The sequence below is a fragment of the Scleropages formosus genome, chromosome 11, assembly GCF_900964775.1.
Source record: "Scleropages formosus chromosome 11, fSclFor1.1, whole genome shotgun sequence".
Classification (NCBI taxonomy): domain Eukaryota; kingdom Metazoa; phylum Chordata; class Actinopteri; order Osteoglossiformes; family Osteoglossidae; genus Scleropages; species Scleropages formosus.
The window spans coordinates 23159238-23186618 of record NC_041816.1 but is presented as its reverse complement, the minus strand read 5'-3'; the positions used below and the strand labels follow the sequence as shown (position 1 = coordinate 23186618).

The 27381-nt window shown below is 43.5% G+C and overlaps 2 protein-coding genes across 13 annotated transcripts in view; both read left to right on the top strand.

Moving 5' to 3' along the window:
• LOC108941080 (diacylglycerol kinase zeta-like) overlaps positions 1-11655 on the top strand; it is a 131077-nt gene extending 119422 nt beyond the window's left edge. For 7 of the 8 annotated variants that reach the window (XM_029256273.1, XM_018763538.2, XM_029256275.1 and 4 more), the window contains 2 exons: positions 206-305; positions 5316-6260. In XM_029256273.1, the coding sequence (XP_029112106.1) occupies positions 206-305; positions 5316-5432 (217 nt within the window). In that variant the 3' untranslated portion in view covers positions 5433-6260. Of the gene's footprint in view, positions 1-205; positions 306-5315; positions 6261-11225 lie in introns of those variants that run through there. The other variant, XM_018763541.2, reaches the window with a different exon arrangement.
• A 3184-nt stretch (positions 11656-14839) lies between these two features.
• Positions 14840-27165, top strand: mdka (midkine a). Of its 5 annotated transcripts, XM_018763236.2 has the most exons (6): positions 14840-15362; positions 16566-16663; positions 24198-24280; positions 24406-24567; positions 25628-25789; positions 26073-27165. In XM_018763236.2, exons 3-6 carry the CDS (start codon positions 24199-24201, stop codon positions 26102-26104), a joined length of 438 nt encoding a protein of 145 aa, XP_018618752.1. In that variant the 5' UTR covers positions 14840-15362; positions 16566-16663; position 24198; the 3' UTR covers positions 26105-27165. The 5 variants fall into 5 exon arrangements, with proteins under 5 accessions (XP_018618752.1, XP_018618750.1, XP_018618749.1 ...); XM_018763234.2 differs by lacking the exon at positions 14840-15362 and having other exon boundaries at positions 16506-16663; positions 26040-27165; XM_018763233.2 differs by lacking the exon at positions 14840-15362 and having other exon boundaries at positions 16513-16663.
• The last annotated feature ends 216 nt before the right edge of the window (positions 27166-27381 follow it).

Here is a 27381-nt window from a genome sequence, read left to right as displayed (position 1 = left end):
CATTTTGCTTAAACTTGAAGCGCCTAATGGCGCATGTCTCCGGTGATGCTTTAGTACCGCTTAGCCTGGTCGGCGTCATGGCGAACGGAACGCGTTTGGTGCACTCGGGGAGGGGGGTTTAGCGCATGGCTCGTGAAGCGCCATCTGCTGCTGGGACGGGTGGCTCCGCGACGATGGGGGTGACGGAGATCTCTGTGGATTGCAGCGGGGAAACCGCCCTGCACAGAGCAGCCTCGCGGTGCCAGAGGACCATCTGTCACTACCTGGTGGAGGGCGGAGCGTCGCTCATGAAGACCGACCTGCAGGTGAGGCCTTTCTAGGCCTGTATTCCGGGCCCCTTTTTCTACTCCACTCTGTAGACACGTGTTAAACATCCAACGGCTCTTGCGGGCACCGAATGCATCCAGCTCCTGGCTGCTGTTGCTTTTAACGTACCCACAGATCGTCTTGTAGGCCCTCGGCGCACGCGTTGGCAAGGCTGTGCCGGTAAAAGGTCGCCTCAAAGTGGGAGCTGGATGTGATCAGCCCCCGTCTCTCAGATGCCACCAACATCTGGAAAGTACTTTCTGCTCTCCTTGATTAGTGTGTGTAACATCTGACAGCTGGACCCCAGCCAAACACACAGGAAGGACTGAGCTACCATGTAAGAAGAGATCAGAGACACCCCTATGTGTGTGAACACAGGGACTGGGTGGCCCATGTGGAACAGTGCAGGGGGTAAATAGGCAGCTTCCTGCAGAGGGAAGCGCTGGGTGGAGTTTTGTGTCTCGATGCCCCACCCCATAGAGAGGAGCCATACCAGTCCCTGCAATCCAGCACATGATGGGTAGGACTCCTGGAGGAAGAGACTGTTTAGCACTGATTTTGCTTTTTTTTTTTTTTTTTTACATATATTTATTTAGCAGCTTTTCTCCAAAGCCACTTCCAATGAACTCTATGTAGTGTTATCAGACCACACACCTTATTCACCAAGGTGATTTACACTACTAGATACACTGCTTACAATGGGTAACTCATCCATACACCAGTGGAACATACACACTCTCTCTCTGTGACTCACACACTATGGGTGAACCTGAACAGCATGTCTTTGGACTGTGGGAGGAAACCAGAGCACCCAAAGACTTACACTGCTAGATTCACTACTTACAATGGATCACTCATCCATACATGAGTGAAACACACTCTTTCTGTCACTCACACATTGTGGGTAACTTAAAGTCACCAGTCTACCTGAGCAGGACCTCTTTGGACTGTGGGAGGAAACCACAGCACCCAAAGGAAACCCACACAGACACATGGCGAACATGCAAACTCCACACAGACTGAGAGGGTACCGAACCCACGTCCTCTCGCACCACCCAGGTACTGTGAGACAGCAGCGCTACTCACTGTGCCGCCCACCCAGATTTTTTTTAAGTGCTGCAACACATGATCAAATAACTGTTTTCTCTGTACAGAGAACATACAGTACTAGCAATGCATGATGAGGGTGTGTTGGATTGCAGGGAGGTGCGTGTGGCTCGCAAGAGCATATCGGCTTCAGGCGGCGACCAGGCGGGGATCAAAAGTGGCTGGATTTGTGTGTCGTTTCACTTGTGATCCTCGTGTGTCGTAACTGAAGGCGCAAAAACACGTGCCCTGCCACGTACTGGCGTCTCGTCCAGGGTGTACCCCGCCTACCGTAGCAACATGGAGTCCTGCGCAGCTCAGCATTTCCTTACACCAGTCTATAATCCTCAAACATCAAATGCACAAACCTCCTTCTAGAAATGGCCAAGTCTACACCGCCCAGCCCCAAATACCAAAAGGCTTCTCTTCCAAGCTCTGGCTGGTCTTTGACTTTGAAAAGTCTAATTTTTTCTCCAACTGGCTGCACCTGTCGCTCATTTCCTGGTTAAAAAGTCTATTCCGGGTGTGGCTGTCAGTTGGGGGGATGCGTAGTGGGCGTGGCCAGGTTCGGTTCGGTAAGGTGTCCAGAGGAGAGCTCTCCCGGCTCAGCAGAATGGTTCTGATCCATATTGCCTCCACACCGGCTCCTTTCTTCTCTCCTCTTTCCTGTTTCCAGCGACTCATCTGCGTTCTCCTTCCGTGTCACTTCCCGCGCCGTCTCTCTGCAAATCCCCCACGAGCGGCGCGCCCGCGCAAGTCCGACGGTGATGAATGTTCGCAATCAGTGAAAACTGTAATCCTGCAGGAGCTTGGATTTATTTAAGTATGATTTATAACTTGCAGACCTTGGAATATCGCGGGGCTTTGCCGCTATCTCTCTTTCTCAGTCACTCTTTTCTGCACGAGAGGCAGCTGCGGAAGACAATAATTACCATAATGCTCAGTGGCGTTATGCTGAATCGCGCACGCACGTGCGGAGACCCCCACGATCCGGAACTCCCACACGAACCTCGTGTAAGAGAAGGCCGCCTGTTTATGGAAATGATTTTAGGGAAGACTTTCAAGTGATCAGAATGACTTTTTAAGTCCTTAAGTCGAGCACATTCGAAAACGCGTCTGCGTACTCTGCACACTTACGCAAAGGGCCACCTTCGTGCCTTTAGTACGTACGATGTGTGAGATTCTGTGGATGACAAACTGGAAAACCCCGGAGGCTCTGTGTGGCTTTAATTCATCTGGATCATTCCATGAAATGAATCCCAGGCTAGTGCGTAACGCGCTTCATTATTGGCGTCAGAATTGGTGCCAAACTATTGTTCCTAAATTCTCTACCTGTCCTCTTGTTACTCATTAAAATGCACCACTGACTTTACATCCAGTCATATACATGCAAGTTTTCCTGTAGTTTCTCTTAATTTTACAGGTTTACATTGTGTTATGTTTGTTGCTTAGCTCATAAATCAAAAAGGCCTTATAAATTTACCCATCTATTGAGAGGAATAGGGAAATTTCCCTTTCTGTAAGGGAAAATACAGTGTTAAGTAATATCAACTGATTTACTCCTTTCTACAACTGGGTAGTTTTTATTGGAATAATTCAAGGTAAGTACCCTAATTAAGGGTACTGCACGAGGAGTGGATTGAACCCAGGTCGGTCCGCCGGGCGATGACGCTGCGCTACCTGCTACCCTCAGCCGCCTGGTGCCCCACAGCTGAGCTGCATGGGGATTTTTGAGAGCCCCTTCTTTGGTTGGGTGGAGCTGAAAGCCGGAGAGAATGGCGGTGGGGGGGTCATTTGACTAGACGGATTTGGCGTTTACTCGATTGCTGCACTCGATAATGTCCGTCTGGCTGGGGGAACCAATTAAAACCCGGGAGGAGGAGAGAGGAAGAGCCAAATGGGTTCTGTACATCAGCCCATTTATTTGTACATATTTTGGGATTTTTTTTATTATGACCAACATAATATACCAACTTATGCTTAATTGCGTACCTTTAATACAGACAGGGCAGCAAGCAGCACAATCGTCCCGCACAGTCCCACACGTCTGTTGTTTGCCCTGCCCTGTTTAATGTTCCTTAGCTCGGTGGGCAAAAACGTATTAAACCAAGCAAAGGTTTAACAAAATAAGTGGCGTGTAATTGCGCAATTTACCTCTGCTGTCATGGTTACGGAGCTGCTGTGCTGCAGTACTGTATGTCGAGAAGAGGAAAACAGCGCTTCCGCTTTGCACGCCTGGCCCTTCCAAAGCCTGTCACTCTCTCACACACACACACACACACACACACACACACACACACACACACACCTGTGCCGTGCATAGTTGCAATGAACTTCTGTCCTCAGCTATGTTCAGTGTGAGGGTCATTTCTGTGATTTTGTGTGGTGTGTCCCACTGAGCATTACCGTGTTCCCGATCCACTCCGCCCTCATCTGGGGTCCAGCACAATGAATGACTCATAAAAGCGTGTACCCTTCTTCTTACATCTCACTTATTATTACCGAATATACAGAATATGTGCTACGATACACAGTTACACAGCAACGGTTTTGGTCCCTCTGGTGTTTGTCTGCCTGTTTTCCTTCAGTTTATTAACATGGTCACACCTGTTCTGTAACAAAACCAGCTGTATACTTCCTTTTACACTGACAGTCTTAACCTATCACAACTGTTGAGGTAAATCTAATATCACATCTGAAATAGCGGATTCGATACTCATTTTTTCTTCATTTAGCCGACACTTTTTCCAAAGTGACGTTAATTAGGCTTATTAAAATTGTTCACCCGTATATAGAGCTGGGTAATTTTTAAGGGGGTAGTTCAAGGTAAGTGCCTTGTCCCGTGGTACTACGGAAGGAGTGCCGATGAAACATTTGTGAGTAACGCTCCGAAGCACCTCGTACCGTCCCTGTGTTTGCAGATTGAAAGACACCGGCAGTGATCTTGAGAACTTTATTTCTTTATATCATAAAAATCCTTGAGCCAAATTATCAAAACGTCTCTGTATCCTACTCATGCCGTAAGCTTCCTGGATGGACTCCAGACCTCCACCACCACGCACTGGAAAAGCATTTATTAATACTGAAGGACTGACTGAAAATACAGACGGTCCCCAACTTATGATGGGGTTACGTTCCGATAAACTCATCGTAAGTCGAAAATGCATTTAATAGACCCAACCTACCGAACATGATAGCCTAGCATACGTGCAATGGCCATTACGGGTTTGCTGCCTTCATGCTGGGTAATTATTTTCAGTTCCTCCTCAAGAGTAATTGCCTTCCTCCTCTTCTCCTCGCCAGCAGCAGGAGACACAGATGGGCGTTTTCTAGACATGATGGATGCACAAAACACAACGAAGATACGGGGAGTATCCAAAAAAACGCTGGCAACACAGAACGCTGTAGAGTGTCTGTTATATACACTAGTGACCGCATGGCAGACTGGGAGATGCAGATCGCTGTCATTGCCCAGCATCACGAGAGAGTATCGCTCTGCATATTGCTTGCCCAGGAAAAAATCAAAATTCAAAATTAAAAGTACGGTTTCTACTGAATGCGTATCGCTGTCGCACCATCGCAAAGTCGAAAAATCGTAAGTCGGATCATCGTAACTCGGGTACCATCTGTACAACGTCAAAAGACATGCAAGGAATTATTTGTTACAAATTTGTTGGTGTTACATTACCATGTGTAAAAGTACTTATTATGTGCTTTAGTTAATTTTCCATGCGCATTTTCAATTATGGCAGAAACGAGTGTGCTTGGCTCTAGGTTCTGGATACAGGGAGCTGGTTGGATGGATGCTGATTGTGCCGAAGCACTACGGTCTTGATCTCCGCAGGGTCTTCACAGATCTTCGTACTACGTGGTCCAGGCCTTTCCCATCTCCGCTTTCCCACACGTTGTCTTCCCTCACGTAGGGAGATACACCAAAACATCGTGCGGAGAAAGCGAACGACCAGGAGCTGGCGGCCTACCTGGAGAACCGGCAGCACTACCAGATGATCCAGAGAGAGGACCAGGAGACAGCTGTCTGAACAGCATGGCTGCAAACTCCAAGTCATCTCCAACAATACCAGAACGCAGAGTTAGGGAGCACATTCCAGCTTTCCGTCAGGGCTCCGTGGCCAAGACTCCATGGCCTTCGCGCCGCCATCGGGGGACCCAACTGCGATGCAAAGGAACCTGGTGGCCCTCATCTTTCATCATTGCACTGCCAAAATTGCATATTGTGTTTGTGCTCTGTAAGTAAATGCATGAACGAGGCGTCTCCCGTCCACGACGGGTTGAGGGCCACAGTTCAGAGTTTATGGAGACTGAATTTACCCCGCAAAGTTTAGGGCGAGATATCAGGACCGCTCGAGGATATTTGAATGTCTGGGTTGGTGTTGCAGCCGAAACTCACATAGCACCATGTAACATGTCCTGCATAACGAATCGTTGCTGTGATGTACAAAGAGAACTGGATCTCGAGGGGTTATTTTTTTCGCAGGCGATGAGAGTTATGCCTTCAAAGGCCGGTTAACAATATAGCGAGATATGTAACTTCGATGTGAAACAGAATAGCGTGTGCCTCAAACATTTCTGCGTGACTGCTATGTTTAGATTGTAATTACATTTTTTGTGTAATTAGCTAATCTGTTTACTCAAACTCGTTTGCTGTTTCGACCTTATTAATAAGGTAAAAGGGACATTTTACACTGAATTTTTTTTTTCTGTAACTGTACAATTTGAAAATTAAAGAAACCAATGTTGTTCCATAGAGAGAACTGTGGACTGTATTATTCAGAAACTGTCTGAACTGAAAGAATTTTGCTGCTGATGTTTGACTTTAGCTAAAAAATGCGCTCTACTGTAAATTTATCTTAGCTCTCCATCTGAGCAGTTTTCATGTTACTGCTCTTATTGCCTTAAATATTTGGCTTTATTTTTTGGCCAGTGTTGACTTTTTTTTCTGGTTGTACTAAGGATATTGAATTTTTTCTTATTATAATGTAAGGAAAATTAAGACATTTACATAATATTTAGTGGTGAAAATTAAGTTTTGTCACGGTCATACTGTACAAATTAATTAGCTACTACTCCCATATAAAGTACGTTACCTTGTGCACGTAGTCACGTAAAGGGCATTGCAAGGCAAGTATTTACCTACAGTGTACCCTTGAAAGGTCTAATTTTCTTCTATTAATGTGCATTAATTTGAAAAAGTTAGTACCTAGTAGGGCTTCAATCCAGGAAAAAAAAATAATTTTTGGTATAAAGAAATTGGTTGAACTGATAGATTCAAGATTTTTTTTTGTTTTATGAATGTGTGGGTAAAAGTTTACTTGTTTCTTACGTAAAAGTATATTTGAATTAAATTCAGTCCATTAAGTAAATATGTCCAGTGTACATAGAATCGGAATGGACTAAAGTGGTTTTTATATATAATAGCCTCACCCCAGGAAATACTGCCAAGAAGCTGGTTTGAGTCTCTAATGCACTAATGGGTCGCTACTAGGCAGTCCTGTGCAGTGGTCTCCTCCCACAATACAGTTCTGTTCAGTGATTCACTATGAACATCCATTCCAATCCTGCGGTTCACTACCATTCTAGATTTCATGATGTCACATGTTTCGTGATTACCACAACGTGGCATCTAACGGTCATCTATGGTTCATTGCCCGAATGCAGTGGTAATTGGCATAAAGCATAAAGCATTTACACGTGCTGCCTGCTTGTTGGCACTAAGACTAACACTGCTATCCAGTGCTTTTAATGGCAGTTGCTTAATTTACCCAGAGGTATCATTGTAAGTGTATAATAGTATCTAAATATATTTTGGAGGATCAAAATGGTTGTCATCTGAGTTTCGGCACGTCAAAAGCATTTAGTCACACTGCAAAACAGGTGTCACTGCATCCTTTATTGATGTATACGGACATAAAATTTTCATAAGAGTGAACCGACGTCTCAAAGTCACATACAAAATATTATTTGCATCTGGATGTCCATCAATCACTTTATGGTAAAAACGGTAGTTTATGAAATAAAAGCTAAATTTAGCTCACGCTGGCATTCTATGTTTAGTGTCTGTAAAATGTGTGGCATTTGGAAATCCAAAGGTATTCTATGGATTGTTTGCTATGAATAAAACCGTGTTTTTCTCTATTCTCTAATATTTTTTCAGTATTACAGATATGCTCTCAATGTTTAATGTGGCTTTCATAAGTAGTATCTAACTTGTTTAATTTGAATAGTAAAATTAATATGCTGTTGCACCACCAAAACAATTTTTTTATTGTAGTACTTTGCTACTGGGGGGGTGTGGTGGTGCAGTGGGTTGGACTAGGTCCTGCTCTCTGGTGGGTCTGGGGTTTGAGTCCCGCTTGGGGTGCCTTGCGATGGACTGAAATTCTGTCCTGGGTGTGACCCCAGTCCCTCGCCCTGTGTTGCCAGGTTGGGCTCCAGCTCCCCATGACCCCATATGGGATCAGTGGTTTCAGATGATGTGTGTGTGTGTGTGTGTGTGTGTGTATATACACATGTACTTTGCTAGTTTTTTTCTCCATTTATATAGATGCTTTCAATTTGAATTTTGTATGAAACTTTATAACTGATATGACAGCAAATGTAAGGATCAAATTTGGAATTCAGTCAACACAAGCTTGAACTGCATGGAAGAACATTATTTTTTCCCCTTAGCAGCTGGGTTCTGTGACATGAATGAGGGAAAAGGTGCTAAGAACCAGTGGATTACTGAGATTTATACAGGAGCACTCTGCATCAAATCCCTAGCAGAGCTCTCTGAAGTCGGGATGAAATAATACGATCATATGGAAGTAATGCAGACTGATTTTAGTTTAACTGCTAAGAAATCCATTTCTACATCGTGATATGTTGCTGTTTTATAAAAAAAAAAAATTCTAGCCTACGTCGACCATATAGGCACGCTTCTACTCGTTTGAGATCTTGTCATTTGGCACCTCATTGACACATAGGTCTGCCCTTTGAACAGATAAACACTTCAGTCCATGTTTACTGCCACACACACATTAGTTGAACTTTAACAATTAGAGAAGAAGTCACCATCCATCCTCAAAGTACTGAGTTGATTGATATGACTTTGGCACATTGAACCATGTCAGGTTGATGGTTTCCGACTAAGGACAACTCTTAATTATTTTTCAATAGGATGTTAAAATTGATTTTTTTTCAATTTGCGATTCTTTGGAGTTTTCAGTAACAAGGCACAATTAGCATAAGAAGGTGGTTCATTACAGTCCTCACCAGATGTTTGCCACCACACATGTGCACTCCTCACCATTCATGCACCATCATGGACACACACACCTGCACGTCTCTCCTGGGTCTCTTTATGCCGCTCAACCTGTCTTATCTCCCTGTACCAGAAGCAAAGACCTTCCAAGGTCTTCTTCACTGGAATTTTACCAGTAGCTGAAACACTCTGTTCCAGAAACTTCTACAGCAGGTCATATCAGAAACACAAATGAAGCACATAGAGAGATGAATACCATATGGTCAATAATATGAGTAATAATAGTAAAGAAAAAGTAAATCTAAAAATGGAGCGTAATATTCAAAAGTAAATTATAAGAGGGATAATTATTAAATAAGAAAGCAGGTACAATCAAACAAGTACAAGAGAAATACAGATACTGTACAAGGTTGTCACTTTTGTAGCATTTTCATAGTATGAAGTAATATAACAGCTGGAACAGCTGCTGTTTGACCTGAAACGCAGGTGTTCAGGTGAATTTTCCAGTGTGTCACTATTGCCACTGATCTGTTTTCAGCCCATCTCACAGCAACATTTTAGACATTTGTAGCCATGCAGAGAACAGATTGCATATAATCATAAGATATGAATTGTGGGGGAAAAAAACCATTTGGTGCCATGTATGACACAAGATTTTTAGCAAATAAAGTGGCATTAAAATTAATGATAATGCATCAAATAATTTTTTTTTATAATTTCAGTTTTTGTTTTGCTAGATAAAATATGAATGTCTACATAATTTAAAAATGCTGTGCAGTTTTTAATTGGCACTGAATCTTAGCAGGTAGTCACTGCAAGACTTGACTTCACTGTACTTTATCTGAATTCAGTTAGACAGTTTTCGAAGGAAAAAGTTTTTATTTTTGTCTAATTTTAGAAATAAAGTAATGAGTTGCTCGACAGTTAATAGTTACAATGAATATTTATGAAGCACTGTAAAATTAATCGTACAATACACACTTTTCAGATGTTAAAAATATTTTAGATTATAAATCTTGACTGGAGTAATTAAGGAGCAGAGTCTTAAGCAAGAAACAATAATTATTTTCTGCCGTCGTCAGTGTCACTCCACCAGTCTAATCCTTACAGGTCCCTGGTTGTGGGTTTGAATCCCATAGTATTTCTTGCAGAATACTAGTCCTGCATGTAACGTTAATGAAATGATATTTATATAAAATCATGTCCTTGCTGGACAGTTTATGCAGCATATTTGCACATTGCTAAATTATTCCCAAGTACCTACAATGTACTTACTAAGTACATACACAATGTGACCAGCAATATTATAAATTAACTCTGCGGACTAAAAAAAAAGCAGCAATCATAACTCTCATGATCCACCCTAATGAAACGGAACCTTTCGACAACACAGTGAAAAAATTTTGAAAACAAATTATAAAAATTGTTAAAGTCTAGAAACCAATTCATCCTTCGGCAAAAGCAGGTAGTCCAAGTAGGGTTAATAAAATAATAGTTGTCTTTCCACTGAAAAGAGCACCCGGAGCCACTAGATAATTTAGACTTAAGTAAAATTTCTGGCCATCCATACACACTGAAGCCTTGAATTGAGGATGAGCCGGTATTACTCTTATTTATTTAGCATCTTTGGCCACACAGCTCACCTTTAATGTTTTTAGAAATCATACATTTACTGAAAATGACAGTGCGACATCTGTGCAAGCTGACATCGGGAGTGTTCCACCAGCTCCATAAACGAAAACTCAGGCCCAGGGGATCTGCTATGGGTCTTCAGTTCTTGCACGATACCTCGGTCAGTTTGAAGGCTTCGGATTTAGCTGGGGAATCATGGATGGGCTGCATCATGAGAAATGGAACCCATCACAGACTGGAGAGACAGGGAAGAGCTGCATCTCTCAATGGCAGATCCCTCAAGGCCGTGCCTTCAAAGCGTGGCTCACAGAGGAGCGAACGCAGGGTCGTGCTCAGGGCTCTAATCGATGTCCTCGAGCCCCCGCACACGGGGATTTGGGCCGAGACAGTCAGCAGGCCCGTGGTCCAATGGCAGCACTTCCAGACAATTGGGGTCCTCTATATAACTGTTTCAGAATTTCAAGTGCAACCATTAGAAGTCATGAAATCATTTAGTGTGTCCCCTCCCCATTAGTTAAAAGGCACTTAAGGGAATGTAGGTGTTTGAATTGGTCTCTCGTTTCGAAAATTTCCAGAATCCCAACTAGCGTTGCCTTGTACCCTCAGTTTTAGAGATGTGGCAAATTTTTGGGAAATTCAAGAACAACATCCTCTCTGTTTTTCATGAACTGGTTTCATGCACTTTTTATTTCTGTAGTGCCTTAAAAAATTACTTACTCCCATCCAGGGTGTACTTGACCAGCCCGGTACTCTTTGCTGATAGAGTTCGCCATCCTGACTCGGACGAGCAGTTATCAATAGCGAGTGACCCAGGGAATTAAATAAATGATAAAAATGAATGTTTCAATTATATTAAAAGATACTTCATCTGCTTGTAGTCGGAGGTTTGTACGGGTGACCCGCCGACTTGTTTCATACACTGTTCCTCTCAACCTTGCAGGTAGAACATGGTAATCATCTAAGTGGACCTTAGAGGAAGTGTGTACCTGCATTCACCGCTCCTGACCTGCTGTGGGTGTTGTGCTTTGAGTGTCCCAGCCTCCATCCAGCTGTTCCTCAAAGCTGCTCCTCAGAGTTGCACAGCGATCAACGGACTGGTTAGTGACAGCCGCCCTACCAGGCTCCCTCAGTTTTCCCCGCCGCTCCCAGGCACACCTTCTAGCTCTACCTCCAGGTTTTTCTCTTCCACCTCAACTACACAAACAGGCTTTTACTCCAGCCCTTGCATCCATTTACCCTTAGTAATTACCCTGAATTGAACAGTAAAAATGACCCTGTTGTAAGTCATCAGGTTTCGTGTAACCAAAATAGATACGATAAGATAAGATAAGATAGATACTTTATTGTCACTGGATGCAATACACCCTTCCTGGATCGGGGCCTTGTTGTGGCGGAAGGGCTTGCATGATCTAGGGATCTCCAGAGCTATATTGTAAGGAGGAATATACTCCTGGTAGGGTCTCCCATGGCGCCCGGGTCTGGAGTGAAGATCCAGACTAACATGATGCGAAACACCCCTATGGTGAACGTAAGCAAGTCAACATTTACCCTGCCCCGGATAGGGTCATCGGGACCTACCCCTGGAGCCAGGCCTGGGGGAAGTGTTCTTAGGCGAGCGCCTGGTGGCCAGGGGTTGGGTGCAATGCCTTTCTCCCTATTGCCACCGCGACCCTAGAAGGACAAGCAGGCAAGACAATGGATGGATGGATGAATGGATGGATGGATGGATGGATGTCTGCAATACAATGAAATTCCGTCATTTCATTGATATTTCCGTAATTTAATTCCGGTCTGTTAGAGAATGCTGTGCATTGTACTACACACACACACACATCTTCAGAACCACTTGTCCCTCACGGGGTCACGGGAAACCGGAGCCTACCCGGCAACACAGGGCGTAAGGCCGGAGGGGGAAGGGGACACACCCAGGACGGGACGCCAGTCCGTCGCAGGGCACCCCAAGCAGGACTCGAACCCCAGACCCACCAGAGAGCAGGACTGCGGTCCAACCCACTGCGCCACCACACCCCCTCTGCATTGTACTATTTAGAAGGTAATGTTCTGCAGACTTTGTTTATATTCTGAAGGTTTAGGTTTTTGTGTCCTGGTGCTTAGCGAACCTCAACAGTCCCAATGAACAGATGCTTTGAGATGGCTGTTCCTCAAAGGAGGATGATGTGAAAAATGTGGACAGTACTTATGCCTCCTTGGCCCGCTGGCCGTGTCCTCTGTCAGACTCTAGCCAGAGTGTTAGGCCGGCTCCGCCACACCACCTGGGGATCCCTTTGCTGACTGGTCTTTCAGCTGTTTCTCTGGAGCGGCACAATGCAGTGCCTTGGAAGAGGGGATTCCTCTTGCGCTCAGCGGGAGTCATCCGGGCTGCGGGGGCTTGCAGTGCTGGTGGTGACTGCCGAACAATGTCCATTCGCAGCACTGAGCCAATCTATCACAAAAGGATTTTCGGGGCGGGAGGGGGCGTATGGGATGGGGGTGTTCTCCCCAGGATGAATGAGACAAGACCACTACCCCCATCCACATTCATTCTTTCCTTGTAAGAAAAGACTTGCAAATGTAGCTCCAACATGTGTACTTTAGGCTTAAGTTCCTCTTCTTGTGATTTAACCATCAAAAACTCAACCCTTCCATTACAGCTGTCATCGTATAGTAAGACCTGAGGAGGCTGGCGGGCCGTCATACCAGCATCCCATGATGACTGAAGCTGATGACCGCCCGCCATCATGGACAAAACGTACCTATGTGAACTGGGACATCAAGTTAACGCTCATCTACCGTCTTATTATTGGTTGTAAATTAATTTAAAGGTCTTTTTTAAGCTAGAATACCCAGGAGGGGTGGGCAGCCACTGGCATTTGGACCCCCAGAGGTTTCCTTTTCTCCCTTGACTTTCAGTTGGGAGTTTTTTGTTCCTTTTCTCCATGGCCAGTAGGCATATAGCTTTAATACCTGCATGAATAATGTATTACTCAAATATATCGTCAACTGTCTTATTTCGTTATCCTATGCCTTTGTTCAGTGCTCTGTGTCACTGTGCGAGAAGAGCACTTTACAAAAATAAAATGAATTGAAAAATCCTGCGCTTATATTTCCGAAGAACGAGCCATATCCTGTGATATTCCTGACAAACCAGTCATACGCTGTGATATTTCTGATGTCACTCCGACTCCATCCTCTGTCCAACTAATCATCTTCTCTTCCATATATGAGGGAAAACATCTCCAGATTACTCCTTGTTGATTATGTCAATCCAGCAGTGAAATTAATTGGAAAACAGACGACTTGCGGGTAGCGTTGCTGTCCAACAGTATCGCAGCACGAGCGCAGTCCTGCAGTTTGTTTTGTATGAACAAGCCCATCTGTCATTGCTCACTTCTTAGCCATCCGGAAAAAGGAATTGCATTTACTTAATATCTTTGTAGAAAAAAAAAACAAACACTGCATGTGTGATTGTTGTTGCTATTCTGTAACTGACTAATTTTAATTGGTTTTTAAATGGACATCTGCACGGTTATGTTTAGAAAGTCACTAGGCACTAAATCCTGTTATCCTGAGGGTCACAAATTTGTGAGTGTGATACCAAGTCTTCAAGTCAGAAGAAAAGGATTGGCTTCACCATACTTTAACATCTTACGGTTTATTTACATTAACCAATAATATCATAAACCGTAACAAATTATCAAATACATAATGAATTTATCATTAGTGCAATTGTGAGTTGCATCAGCACAACACACATGAAGCAGTTACTGTGTTTGAATGTAATAAAGCACGTTATTCGTTAGAGCTGGAGTTCACAGCAATTCTTGGTAAACACTGTACTTGCAAAATAGTTACACCCTCCCACGGCTGCTCTTCTCCGTTGTTTTGCTACTTTTTCGGATTGTGTCCCATTGAGTAAATTAACAGAACTATGTAGCTTACAGTGGCAAAACATTTTAAATATGGAAACTGGGTATATTTTCATTCAGCAAGGACTTTAGCGAGCATAGCAGAATCGAGGCCAAGAGAACTAATGCTCGTCGTCTCACTTTTTCATAGAAAACGGAATTTTTTGCTCTTATTCTGGAAAGTTCCGTGGTCGGAAATAAATAGAGATTTCAAATTGTAAATGTTAGTTCATTACTAAATCTGTAGGTGCAGGTTTAATCACGTTAAGTCTAATTTGCAATTAAATGAGTGTCGACCATTCATTATATGTTTATTTAATCCTGTAATTAAAAGTAATTGTTTCTCAAGATCAGCGGTGAGGGCGGCTTTGGCTGCTCTGCGTGCGGCATTACGCTGCTGGAGCTGCACTCTGCCATGGATGTGCACTGGAAACAGACTGCAAACAAAATCAAGCGCAGCGTGGAACAGGGAGTGTGTCAGATAGTTCTATTGATCTCCCCTCGGTTACCATCCCAGCAAATCATTATGAGTGACAAAAGCGCAGACAATATCGGGTCTGGGACAGAGTTTGTCCTGTGGCATCTAGTGACAGCCTGGGGGGGGGGGGGGCATGACAATGGAGACCATAATAAGTAATGATTGAACAAGCTAACTTTTAGAATTTTTTTTTTTAATAAGTACCACTGGAAAATGGTGCCAGAAGTCTAATTTATTTCCTGCAATGAAAGGTAACAGGTTAATGAACGGCTGGGCAAAAACACTGAGATAGTCCTGGATGTCCATTATTTTAGATACATGTAATCCAAAAAGAACACACACCTTTTATTCCAGTAACAAAGTATAGCCAAGTAGACCAGACTGCGCAATTATGTATACGCCTAGACGATATCACAATGTCTGGAAAGCATCAAACATTTCAGACTCTTGTGGGTTCAGTGTCTGTCTACCATGGTGAGGGTAGGGGGTGGGTTAGAGCAACAGAAAGCAGCTTGTTGGTCTGGTGGTAATTCTCTCTTCCCCCTCTCTGTCACTGGAGTGCAACACCCAGATTGTCTCAGCACAGGCAGTTCTCAGCAGTTTTCAAGTCAATGGAAGGAGAAATCACTGCAGGCTTTCATGGTGTTTGGAAAGACATGACCCCTAATATTGTCTAAAGTCGGACCATACACAGGTATGCTGTTTTTTTTTTTAAAAGTTCTTTATGTATATATATATGTGTGTGTGTGTGTGTGTGTGTGTGTGTACTGTATGTGCATGCACACACAGAGACACATCAGAATCACAATCAGAATCCGATTTATTTGGCCAAGTATGCACACATACACACATACAAGGAATTTGGCTTCGGTTCCCAGTGGCTCATAGTGTAGAATAGACAAAAAAACCACACAACATGCATATAGACATGTAAACATACTTACATACATAAAGGGATTGATCTTGGGGTGGGGAGGAAAGAAATAATGAGGGATCGAATAAATAGTGAGAAAGGGAATAAGTAAGAGGGAAAAAGTATTGCACAGACTAACAAATATCAGCTGCTCATGGACATAACAGCATGGGGAAAAAACCAATACAAATACCAATACCAGTACATACACACATATATGTTTTAAGGGGTAGAATTATTAAGTTTTTAAGGAGAACATCCTATGGTTAGGGTTAAGAGCTATATATATATATGTGTGTGTGTTCCCTATATACACATTTTTTTGTTTTTTTGCAAAAGTGTGTAAAAGGTATGAATAACATCAGCATATTGTAATTACTGCAATTATTATAATTATATTCATTATTATTTAGGTTTGGTATGTCTAATTCAGTTTTCCCAGATGACTTACAGTAACCCCACAATGGGGAAGATGCTTGTGAATGGATCAGTAACAGGCCTCGTCAGTCAATTCGTTGAGGAAAATGCGGACATAGTTGGTGTTAAATTTAAAAAGTAGGATACATAGTCGAAATTTTCGGAAATTTAAAAAAAATGTTAGTTTTATTGTGGAAGAATATTTATTTACAAATAAAAATGCTGATAATGCTTTCCTTTGCTTATACTTTTCTATATTTTTTTAAATTCATGCTTCAGTGTGACCCTGGTGTACAATGGACTGGAAATTATTTAAAGTTTTGTTCTGGAATTTTAATAATGAAAAACATCACTTACAGGGCAATAGAGTGGGTGAAACAGTAAAAGGAAAGTAATGAAATCAACTTTTTTAACGCTGGAGTTTTAAAGAGTTTGAAAAGTTTCTGGTCCTCTGTTTTTTTTTTTTTTCTTTTCGGGGGGGGGGTCTTATTTCCTACTGCACAAGTTGTTACCACGTGGAGTGTGATGTCAGGGGGGTTAGTTTAAATGGTCTCCATGTTTGACCAGATCAAACTAGTTTGTGGAAACAAAGAGGGGCCACTTTGGACTGCTGCTGCTGCTGGACAGAGAGCGGAGACAGAAGCAGAAGGAAAGGAATCAGTCAAGTAAGTTTCACGGCGCTAGAAAATTACTACTGACTGCAAAAGTGTGAACTACTGGCAGCAAAAATACAGTGCGGGAAAAAATAAAGAAAAATAAACTAGCAAACCCTTATATTAATTAAGAAGAAATAAACCGGACTTTTTTGCTTTTAATTTTAAGCCGGATTATTTATACTGTGAGTCCGTGTTTCTTTAAGGAAAATTTGTAAATAATAATAATGCGTTTAGCCGACTTACAGAGTTATTCTATAATACAGTAATTTTACTGGAGCAATTTAATTTAAGTACCTGGCTGCAAGCACAGCTGGGATTCGAACCTGCGACCTGTGGGTCCCAATGCATGATGATCTGATGCAACAGTTTTAAGAACTATGCAACACTTGTCCCCTAATAATAATAATAATAATAATAATAATAATAATAATATCATTATTATTATTGTTATTTTTATTATTATCGTTGTTGTTGTTGATGATGATGTTCCATAGTTTTTTTTTACATTTGAGGATTCCAAGACAGAACCCACTTTTACTACAGCAGAGTAAAACTCCTGGCTGATCTATCACCGCGACTCCATTCATGCAAAGCGCGTGCGCGCGCGCGAACTTTGCGTTTCCTCAGTTGTAACGCATCGAACAATAAATAAATAACTCCACCTTTCTCATCGGTGCCAAATGAAATTAAAATAACTAACTGCACTCGGTGTAAAATGTTGTCGTGAAATTCCATGTGGTTTAACTTATGAGCAGTAGTAGCAAAGTTGCATTTTTTCTCCCCTTTCATATTTTGTTAACTGTTTGAATTTTATTATCTTATAAATGCCCGTTGTGTGTAAAGTTCATCTTCAGTTTGTGGCGTAGAAGGTGAGAGGCTCTCCGGGTTTCTCAGATAGCTTGTTCGATCCCCTGCCCCATGTATGGCTCTTGTGTGTTAAAGGCACCCTCCACTTCTGTGTCCCATGGAGTGAAAGAGAACAGAAGCTGCTGGACCTCCTCACCTTGCTGGAGTTTGTCCTCCTGCCCCCTTGTCTCCTTCCCTTCCTTCATATGCAAAACACCTGCTGAGAACTTAATCCATTGTCTGCAGAGGTGTAGAGACAACCTGCAGTTCTATTAAATCTCAATTGGGTCAACTGGGGGGGGGTGTTGAATAGAGCAGATGAAGTTAATGAGGAGCCTGGTGTCCCTTAGAAACACATGGACAGCATGGCAGGGACATGTTTTCAAAAGCAGAGGAAGTTCTCGAGATCTTCAAGGCGTCTGTCAGAAGTTGGGGTGCCTTGTCTTTCTGGAGCACGGGGAACAAGGCAAGGGAAAGGCTCAAAAAAAGAGCGAGGAACTTCTCGAGGTCTTTAACGGGTCCATCAGAAGCTGGGTGGGGAGTCTTGCTTTTCAGGCACTTGGTGATCGAAGGAGTTAAAGAATGAGGCACGTCTCTCAAGCTGAGGGACTTCTCAGGCTCTTCGGTGCGCTTTTTACCAGTCTGCCGCTCACGCATGTTGTGTTTGCCGCGCTTTGTTCCTCCATCAAACCCTTCTCAATGTTCAGATTCATTCGGCCTGGCGGGAGGCCGAGGGCCCGTTTTTCTAGACATTTTTTCAAGACTGTATTTTTCTTCAGAGCCCCAGTTTTGGGTCTGACTGGTGTGTTTTTTATAACACAAAGAAACATTTGTCCAGTAAAGCAGCAGTTGAGGAGGAGAACTGGCTCCGCTCCAGCTGTGTGCTTAATAATTCCAACCTTCAGCGCTTCATTGTTTAATTCGTTAAAGCAGCAGTCGCCCGTGTGGCTCTTCCAATGGAGCAATTTAACTCCCCGCTAATTCTTGCCTGCACATAAACTATCTGCTCCTTTTATACATTTGGTTTGTGTTTTGATGCCTGATTTCACCCCTTGGAGAGAATTTAAGGGAAACTTCACTAATGTGTTTCCCTTCAGCTTTGGGCACCATTCATTCATTAAAGAGTTAATATGCTTGTATTTACTGCATTGGTCCTACGTTTACTTGCTGACAACAACTTACAATTATTTACCCATTTGTACAGCCAGGAATTTTTTACTGCAGTAGTTTTGGGTGAATACCTGGCTCAAGGGTACTAGAGCTAGAGGTAAGAGTTGAACCTGCAACCTTTAGAACCAAAGACAGCAGCACTACCAGCTCCTCTCTTAGAAGAGTCCTTCTTCACCTGGGATCTATAGATTGGCTTCAGGGGGTCCATGAATTGCAAACATAAGACATTCTAACTAAAAATAAATATTAAATAATAAACAAAGAAAATATAAAATATATATTAAAAAAAAAGATTTTAATTATTACTATCTATATCTTCTTTTTATTTGAAGGTAATCGAGTTTCAGTAAAATCGGTGGTTTATTTTCTCCAAATTTATTTATAGACATTTTCCTAGGAAGGGGTCCTTGTCTGTCGTCAGGTTCTTAAAGGGGTTCACGGCCTAGAAACAGTTAAGAACCTCTGCTTTAGAGCTATAACCTGCCTTGCATACTTCACCTGTTGCTTCGCAAACAAGGTTACTGTACATCGATTTGGAGGAACTGAAGGTACCTGTATCTCTGTCATGGTTGATTTTATTATCTCTTCACTCTCCTCACTTTTAAATTCATGGTTTTTTTTTTTTTTTTTTTTGTGAAGAATGCCTTTCATTTAAAGTAGAGAGAGACAGAGAGAGGTTGGCACTGACCCTCCTCGACCCGTTGAGGCCTGGGCTCAGACAGAGGGAGCCATGCGTTACTTATGAAGTGTTTACTTGTCAGTGATACCGGTGAAATAATGAGGCAGTGCTTTGTGGACGTGACAAATGCGGGTTTAGACAATATAACGGTCTGCTTTTCCAGAGCTGAAAGAGTTGAATGCAAGCGTACAAGTGCCGAGTCAAACCTGACCCATAGCGACCACTCGCGTGGTTTTCAAGGCAAGTCAAGGGAGGAACAGAGGTTGGTGAAAGAGTTGAAAGCCACATTTAAACCCTAGTATTCTGCGTTATGAATTTTCTAGCCCCATTTTCAGCTCCGAAATTCCAAATTTCCCCAATTCACTAATTCCACGTTGGAGTTTCCAAATTCCAAATTTCCAAATCAAAGATTTTGAATTTCCGAGTGAGTTTTTCCCTTTCGGCATTGACTGGAAACCCTAAGCAGCTCGCTAGACATTCTGTGTATTTTCGGAATGACGTCACCGGCGGTTGTAATTCTGCTGGTGTGATGCTCTCCGTTTGCTTTGCCGAGGACCCCCTCTGGCAGCTCGCTGGGCGTGGCACCTCTTGGCTCCTCTGTGAAGACAAGTCGTGCTTTTATTTGCCGAAAGGAGCCCCCGTTTTTGCCTTGAACGGCGCGTGACGCCATTCTCTCCGAGCTTGCAGTGATCCGACGACCCGCTTCGCGAACCCGCTCTTTCTACCAGGTGCTGCTTTGGGGAATGTAAGCTTTGAAAGAACCGTTTTCCATTAATTGTTATTTCTTTTTTTGAGTTGTGTCATTTGCTGTGCTCCATTACACATCGGCGCGTGAAGTCGGACGAGCGAGGCATGCCGGTCGGGGGAGGGGAGGGGCGGGGGTTGCTCAGCATCGCCGCAGCAGAGAAGAACATGAAGCAAGCGGGACGGTGCGGAGCGCAGAGGAATCTGGCGTTGGCCCGTTCCTGTCGCATAGGTGCTGTCCTGGCACTGCCGCTGCAGACTCCACGCTCTCCCGCTCGGCCTCTGTGCTACTCCGCAGGGGGTCCTTCTTCCCGAGAGAAGGAGCGGGGGCCTCGAGTCGGGCTGAATGTCATTAGTGGAGCATGACCTATATTCCAGCTCGGGCTCTTACAAGGGAACTGCGGGAGCATTATGGCGGGGCGCTCCCAGAGTGCGGTTAATGTTTCCCTAGGCGGAGAGCCTGCGGAGCGTGGTGGCCCCGCTGAATACAAATGCATCTGCTCTTTCACAGGCTCACCTTGACCGCTATCAGCTTCCCCGCTTCGAACCGTCGCTTCATTGGCGCTTTTGTGAGTTTTGATCGAACGGGCAGCGCGTGGGAGAAGCGAACGGATCGGGCGCACGTGCGTGCGCCGCAGAGTTCGCCGGAGCGGATTAAACATCTGCTCGCGTTCTCGCGATCGCGACGACGTGCGTCCCCTGAACACACGACTACGCGCTTCTGCGGCTTCGCTTCCCCGTACCGATGGCCGATGAACCCGTGGTGTGATTCTCCCGTTTTGTTTGGGAAAACGGTACTAACAATAGTATCGATAGTACTGCTGGCGATGGTTTTCGACCTTTTCATCCACCGTGGTTTTGCGGGAAAAGGAAAACCAGTTTCCCGACGGAGAGATACCGCCGCGGAAGTTTCCGAAGTGTAGTCCTTCATATATCGGCTACTAACATATTTTTTCTGATCTATAGAGGTTTTGTTGTCCAGTTATGCAAATAAGTTTACATTGAGCTGGGCGGAAGAAAGGCCTGTTTCTAAGGCGCGGTATGGGAGCGCGCTTGTCAGCTCTTTAAAAAGAAATGAATGGAGGGGAGAAAGGGCCCTATTTTGAAGCAAGAAATCTGTATTCCTTACGGAGAGCAATAAAGGCCTTTCAGGGGGCTTGAGGCCGCTCTCTTGCTAGGACGTGGTGGGTGAGATGAGGCCTGCTGAGTGCTGTTTCTGTTCCGCACAAAAGTGTTGCCCGGCGAGGCCCACAACATTTATGGCTGGGAGAAAAGAAAAAAATTTGCGGTTGCGAAGGCGAGCTGGTGCAGAAGAGAGCCCTGAGAGGCGCCCTTTCTCATGCGGGAGGACCCTTCCATAACTCTTCGAACAATGGTTCGAGCCGAAGGAGAGGGCAGGGAAGACTTATGGAGCTGGGAGTGTTTAGTGACGCTCCGCTGAGCTCCTGACGGTTAATTACTTTTGTTATGGAGGAACCAGACTCAGCGGGTCAACAGAGTGTTTTATTGACTCCTTTTAAGAGGGTATGAAGTCTCTGCTCCATCCGTCTCTTCCTTGGCCTGTCTGGCTTTTAAATTTGGAGAACCCCTTGCTGAGGAGATAAGGTTGCTGTGTCAGTGCTAATGAAATTGTCCCGCAAAAAAAAAAAAGAAAAACAAGGTGACGGGGAGAGGATTCCGGTGGGTCAGCCGTCGGGTTTTTCCCAACGTAATGACTACAGCGCCGCCTTCTACCTGTCAAGATGATAGACCTTTCTCACCCAAAGGTCACTGACGAGAGATATGTCTTCTGTCTCGGCGAATGGACCTTTCCGCTCAACCGGGTGACTTTTCGGGGTGAGAAGCTGCGCTGCGGAAGAGCCGACGGTCCCCTGTTGATGACCTTTCCAGCAATGTCGGTGGTTTCCCGCAGGCAGGGAAAGTTCAACGTGAGCCCGACTGCGATGCGCGCAGATTGGCGACCGGGACCACTGCTCGCCCCAGGCGTATCTGCCTTAGAGAGGGTGACCAATAACGTTGATGTTATTTATTTGAAGAGCTAATTATTCGTGATCGATGGAATGTGCCATTGTGAAGGACCTGGGTGTCCTACAGACATTGGAATACAAACCACCTTTTGACGGTAAAAGTAAAGGAGGTGGACACTATCTTCTCATATCTGCTGAATCGGGGTTCAAGAAAATCAGTGTTCAGACTGACCAAATGTTGACCGAACATCCTAGATCACCCTTATTTTTGCCCTATTCGACCTGTTTTTTTTTTTTTTTTTCCACGTTTACTTTCTGGCAGGTGTATTACCCTCGAATTAAAGAATTCTGCGAATTAATGGTTGTTGTTATAGGCATTTTGGCATTTCTAAACCACTCGTGCTGTAAGATGGTTTGCTAAGTTTGTCGACTTTTCCAGCGTTTGAACTTTCCAATGTAGCTTCTCACATTCCGGAAAGAGCAAAAACGATCCGACCACCCATCGCGCTATGTCTGAATTCGCAGTAAATCGGGGCATCTTAAATCGGGGTTTTACTATACTTTCTAATAGCTTTGTATGTGGCTTCAGCTCCAGGTCAGACTAGGATTGTGCTTCAGTGATGTTTCTTTCCTCTTATAAAAATCAAAATCTTGCTTTACAGAGTGATGAAATTAATGAAACTAAAACGGGACTTTTTTGAAATTTCTTATTTTTACATTTTTTTATATGCAGTCTGACCATATTAACTTACTAGCGATGGTGACAATTTGATTTCACATCAAGTTTTGCCTGGTAGCTCTTAGAAGTTAGTGACCCAAATTAATCTGTCCATTGTTTTCCGCGCAAGTCCATGCGTTGGTATCAGGCACTGACCTCTGCGGCTGTAATACTCTCCAGAGCAACGCTGGACTTCTCATCCTGCATCACAGCTGATCAATATCTGTAGCATCCCAGAGTTACTGTATGATCACAGTACTGTGTAATGACGCCGTGGATGTAATATCTCTGATAGTGCAAATACACCCCCCTCCGCCCCCCAAAGAATAGCAGACAATTAGCTGTAAGTGATTTCCCTTTGGGGAGAGCTATAGAATGCGGATGGTACAGTTCCTGGTGCTGGGTAAATAATTACATCTTCACAGAAAATAGGGCAAGTTTAAGTTCAGAGGTTTAAAAAAAAAACACATAACAGAACACAGACAAATGTTTTTGGCTATTACAAATATGCAGGAGATGCAGTCCAGATGCATCCGCACCATGCCAAAGCTTGCATTAGAACTGCATTGGTGCAGCACTGATATCGTCATTGATTTTCCTCTTGACTGTTTCACTCTCCGTAACTATTTTGTAGACGTTTTGGTTCATTCTCTGGTATTATAAGTTACTTTGTCTGTATAATGATGTGTGTAAATAAAATCAAAGCTCATAACCAGATCAACATTTAGCACCTTAGTTATTTATACAGCTGCGTAATTTTTACTGGAGCAATTTAGGGTAAGAACCTTACTCAAGGGTGTTACAGCAGTAGGTGAAATTGGAACTAGCAACCTTCATCAGCTCTAATTGCTGGCCTGTCAGCTCCTCCGATGGATAACTGACGCAAGGGTTCGTACAGTATGTTCTTCACATCTTGTTGACGAGTGAGTGAGCAGTGTGGTATCTCAGCAGTAAGTCTGCTCCTGTGGGGCGTGGGGGGGGGAGCCTTGTCAGAATTCAGTGCTCTGCGTGATTCCGAGACACTTGCTGATTTCTGATGCGTCTCATCTGGCATCATCGCTTCAGAGCAGTCCTGTCCAGAAGAAAGAAGTGGACTTTCTCAGTGCACCCATACAGTACTGACATAAACCGGACAGATTTGTGTCTATCTGTTCCATAGACGTGAATAAAGTGGCTTCCTCGGAAGTTCCCTAGAGGGTTTAGATAAAATTTCTAAGCTCGATAATTCAATGAAAGTGCGTGTGGCTGGAAACTGAGCGCTGGAAAAACCCCGGATCACCCAGCCTCGTGTCACCGGCTAAAGACTAATAAACAATTAAGGAAATACCGGAAAAGGCCACTATACGCCAGCATACCGCAGTATGTTCCATGTATGTGTGTCACTTCATATTGTAATGGGAGCGATTGCTTTTCTTTCAGGATGCGGCGTGTGCTCCCCATGTCTGTTGTGCTGCTGGTGGCCATAATGATGGCTGCTTCAGAGGCAGGGAAGAACAAGAAAGGTAAAAGCCTCAGCCGAGAGTCACCTTGTCGCATTGGTGTCTATGGGACAGAACCAAAGGAGCACCGTGTCTGTCGCCCCACTGAACCTCATCTGGCTCTTTGTTTGCCGCTCATGTTGGTGCAGAAAAGGTCAGCAAGGCGACCGCCGATTGCACGGAGTGGCGCTACGGCAACTGCGTACCCAACAGCGGCGACTGTGGGGTGGGCATCCGCCAGGGCACCTGCAACGACCAGACCAAGAAGCTCAAGTGTAAAATCCCCTGCAACTGGAAGAAGGACTTTGGAGGTGAGAGGAGCGTGAGGGTTCCGGCTTTTGAAGAGTAACGTCTCTCTAGCGCCAAATATGTTTACATTCTGCCTTAACTATAAAATTACTAAATAGCTCCCATACAATTAAATCTAGATCAAATCTACATAATTCATTATTAATTTGAGGGCAGTAGATGACAGAGTGGTTAGACCCAGGCTTCAGTCGTGATTGAAACCTGGGTTTGTTATAAAACCATTGAGCAAGGTACTTATCCTTAACTGATACGGTAATATGCCGACTGTATAAATGCCAGTGTATTTTCTATATAAATCAGGGGCGGCTAGTAGTGTGGTGGTTACAGTTACTGCCTTTTGATCGAAAGGTCACGGGTTTGATCCCCACTTCCTGGAGGAAGGTACTTACCCTGAAGTTGCTCCAGTAAAATTACCCAGCTGTATAAATGGGTGACCTTAACATTATAAGTTGCTTTGGAGAAAAGCATCAGCTAAATGAATAAATGTAAATGGTTAAGTAGCTCAAAATTACACCTGATCTTAGAAAAAAGCATCAGAAAAATAAGTAAATGTGATGAGGTGGGTCAAATTATGTTGAGTTTTTTTTTTTTTTTTTTTTTTTGTATAGCGCTAATAGACCAATATAAGTCCTCTCCACAGATTTGTTACTTGTAGCACTTTTAAGTGATAAAATTAAAGCATCAGTCTGTGACCCAGTCAACCCTCATTAACCAGGATATTGACTAGAATAAAAAAAGTGTGCACAGTGGCTGCAGAACCTAATGGGATCTTTTAAATATCCTAATTTACTTCATCAGTACAGTTGACTCAACCAAATGTCAGACTTCAGTCTATAATGAGTAATGCCCACTTTTACACCTGTGTGACTTTAATGTGTGATTCTACAAAGCCCGTAATTTATCTGGAGATGCAGAGAATTCTCAAGGTGTGTATTATACAAGAAAATAAATAGTGAATGTATTGGATGTACAAAAAGGTCAAGTCACATATCATTGGTTTGCTAACAATGATTACAATGTTGAATGAAAAGCTGTACAGCAACTTGCTTCTGGTCCTTTCAGCTGATTGCAGGTACAAGTTTTCCAGCTGGGGTGAGTGTGACACGGCTACGGGCACCAAGAACCGGTCTGGAACCCTGAAGAAAGCTCTGTACAACGCGGAATGCCAGACTACCATCAAGGTGTCCAAACCCTGCCCTCTGAAAAGCAAGACAAATGCCAAAGGTTGGTCACGTCATCGCGACACGTGTTCTTTGGTGCCGTCTCTTCTTTGAAGAAGAACGTAGCGCCTACACGTGAAAAGCTATTTGTGTGACTTATTGTATTTTTTTGTCATTTATTAACCCTAAGAGCCAATAGAAACACCACAGTGACTCATGTGACTGTCATTGATACAACTGGTATGACTGGTGAGCCTGATGTCACTGGTGGGACTAATCTCACTGGTGTCACTCATGTGACTGGTGTGTTCCAGGTAACTGAGACTCCGATTCTGTCCTTCATACAGCAGGCAAGAAGGGAAGAGGGAAGGAGGTGTAGGACATGACGACCCTCGTGAGGCCCTGCTCTCGACCCACCCTGTGCACCGGCTGCCTTGCCAACCACCACCACCACCACCCCCCTCCACGGCAGGCAGACCACCACCTCAAAAAACACAAAAACTCTCACACACACACACACACACACACACACAAAAGACATACTCTTTTCAATAAAGTCGTGTTTGCAATGTACAGTACTTTTTGTGTTTGTTCTGTCTTCTTGGTTAGTTCCTAGGCAATTCTCAATATAACCGAGGAGCATCTCGTTCTGCCTGTGATGCATTTGATAGAAATATTCTTAAAAAGCATTAGTCCTGTAGAGGTAGTTACCAGTCTATCAATCCAAATGTTAGTGTTATGTTTTTTTTTTTTTTTTTAACCACTCTGTAGCGCTACTAATAGATTTCTACAGGTATTTTAATTTGGAAAGCATGCTAATGACTAACCTAGGCAGCCCAGAGGGCTTTAGTGGATTGAGGACAGTGAGTTGGTTGCCTGTGGTCCATGCATAAAAAAGTTGTAGGGTTTTTTGTGCTCTTGCAAATATTAGCATTTGTATTATTCATGAAGGTATCAGTAGGAAAGTAGACTTTGTTATGTAATATATGATGTTTGAAACAAAACTTGGTGGGACAGCAGAAAACTTTTGGATGACTTTATATGTACTGTGGCAGCAGATGACTGACAGTTATAGAAATTAATGAATCCTAACACTGACCTGTTCCTGTTTGCCCAGTGACATTGGTTAATCAGGAAGATTTTGTCACAGGCTGTTCTTAATTTTATGTAAACATGGATTAGGATGCTTGTGGGAGGGGGGGGGGGTGTCCATATTGGGGGGAAAAAAAAGCAACAAATAAATTCAATAAAAATCAGTGTTGAGCACTGATTATTTCCCAATTATGTGTCCTGTTGACCTTTGCCAGTCTTCTCCTGTCACTGTAAATTACTTATATAATCAGTATACAGACGATGCTTCAAGTAAAACTGTCTCAGTCACAAGGGCTGTCAAAAGAAAAAAAAAAAACAAACCTCAACAAATAAACTTGATTAAGACAATCTTCTGGAAATTGTGCCTTGTTCCCGTGTCTTATGTTCATTTTCGAGTTAATGAAGATGTATTTTTCAAATTACTGTGTCTCTATTAACAGTACAGGTGTGATCTCTGTGTATTTAGATGTCATGGCTATGGGAGTCTAAGTATATATTTGTCAACAACCTTTTATAAATTTATCACCTGTCTATATAAATACATTTATTTACTGTATGATTTTG

Bases quoted from the DNA above. Each gene is read 5' to 3' on its own strand.
- mdka (XM_018763233.2), top strand. From the start codon at position 16,545: ATGGTCTCCATGTTTGACCAGATCAAACTAGTTTGTGGAAACAAAGAG. The intron at 24,281-24,405 runs GTAAAAGCCTCA...ATGTTGGTGCAG, and splicing joins GGCAGGGAAGAACAAGAAAG to AAAAGGTCAGCAAGGCGACC. The intron at 25,790-26,072 runs GTTGGTCACGTC...TCCTTCATACAG, and splicing joins AAGCAAGACAAATGCCAAAG to CAGGCAAGAAGGGAAGAGGG.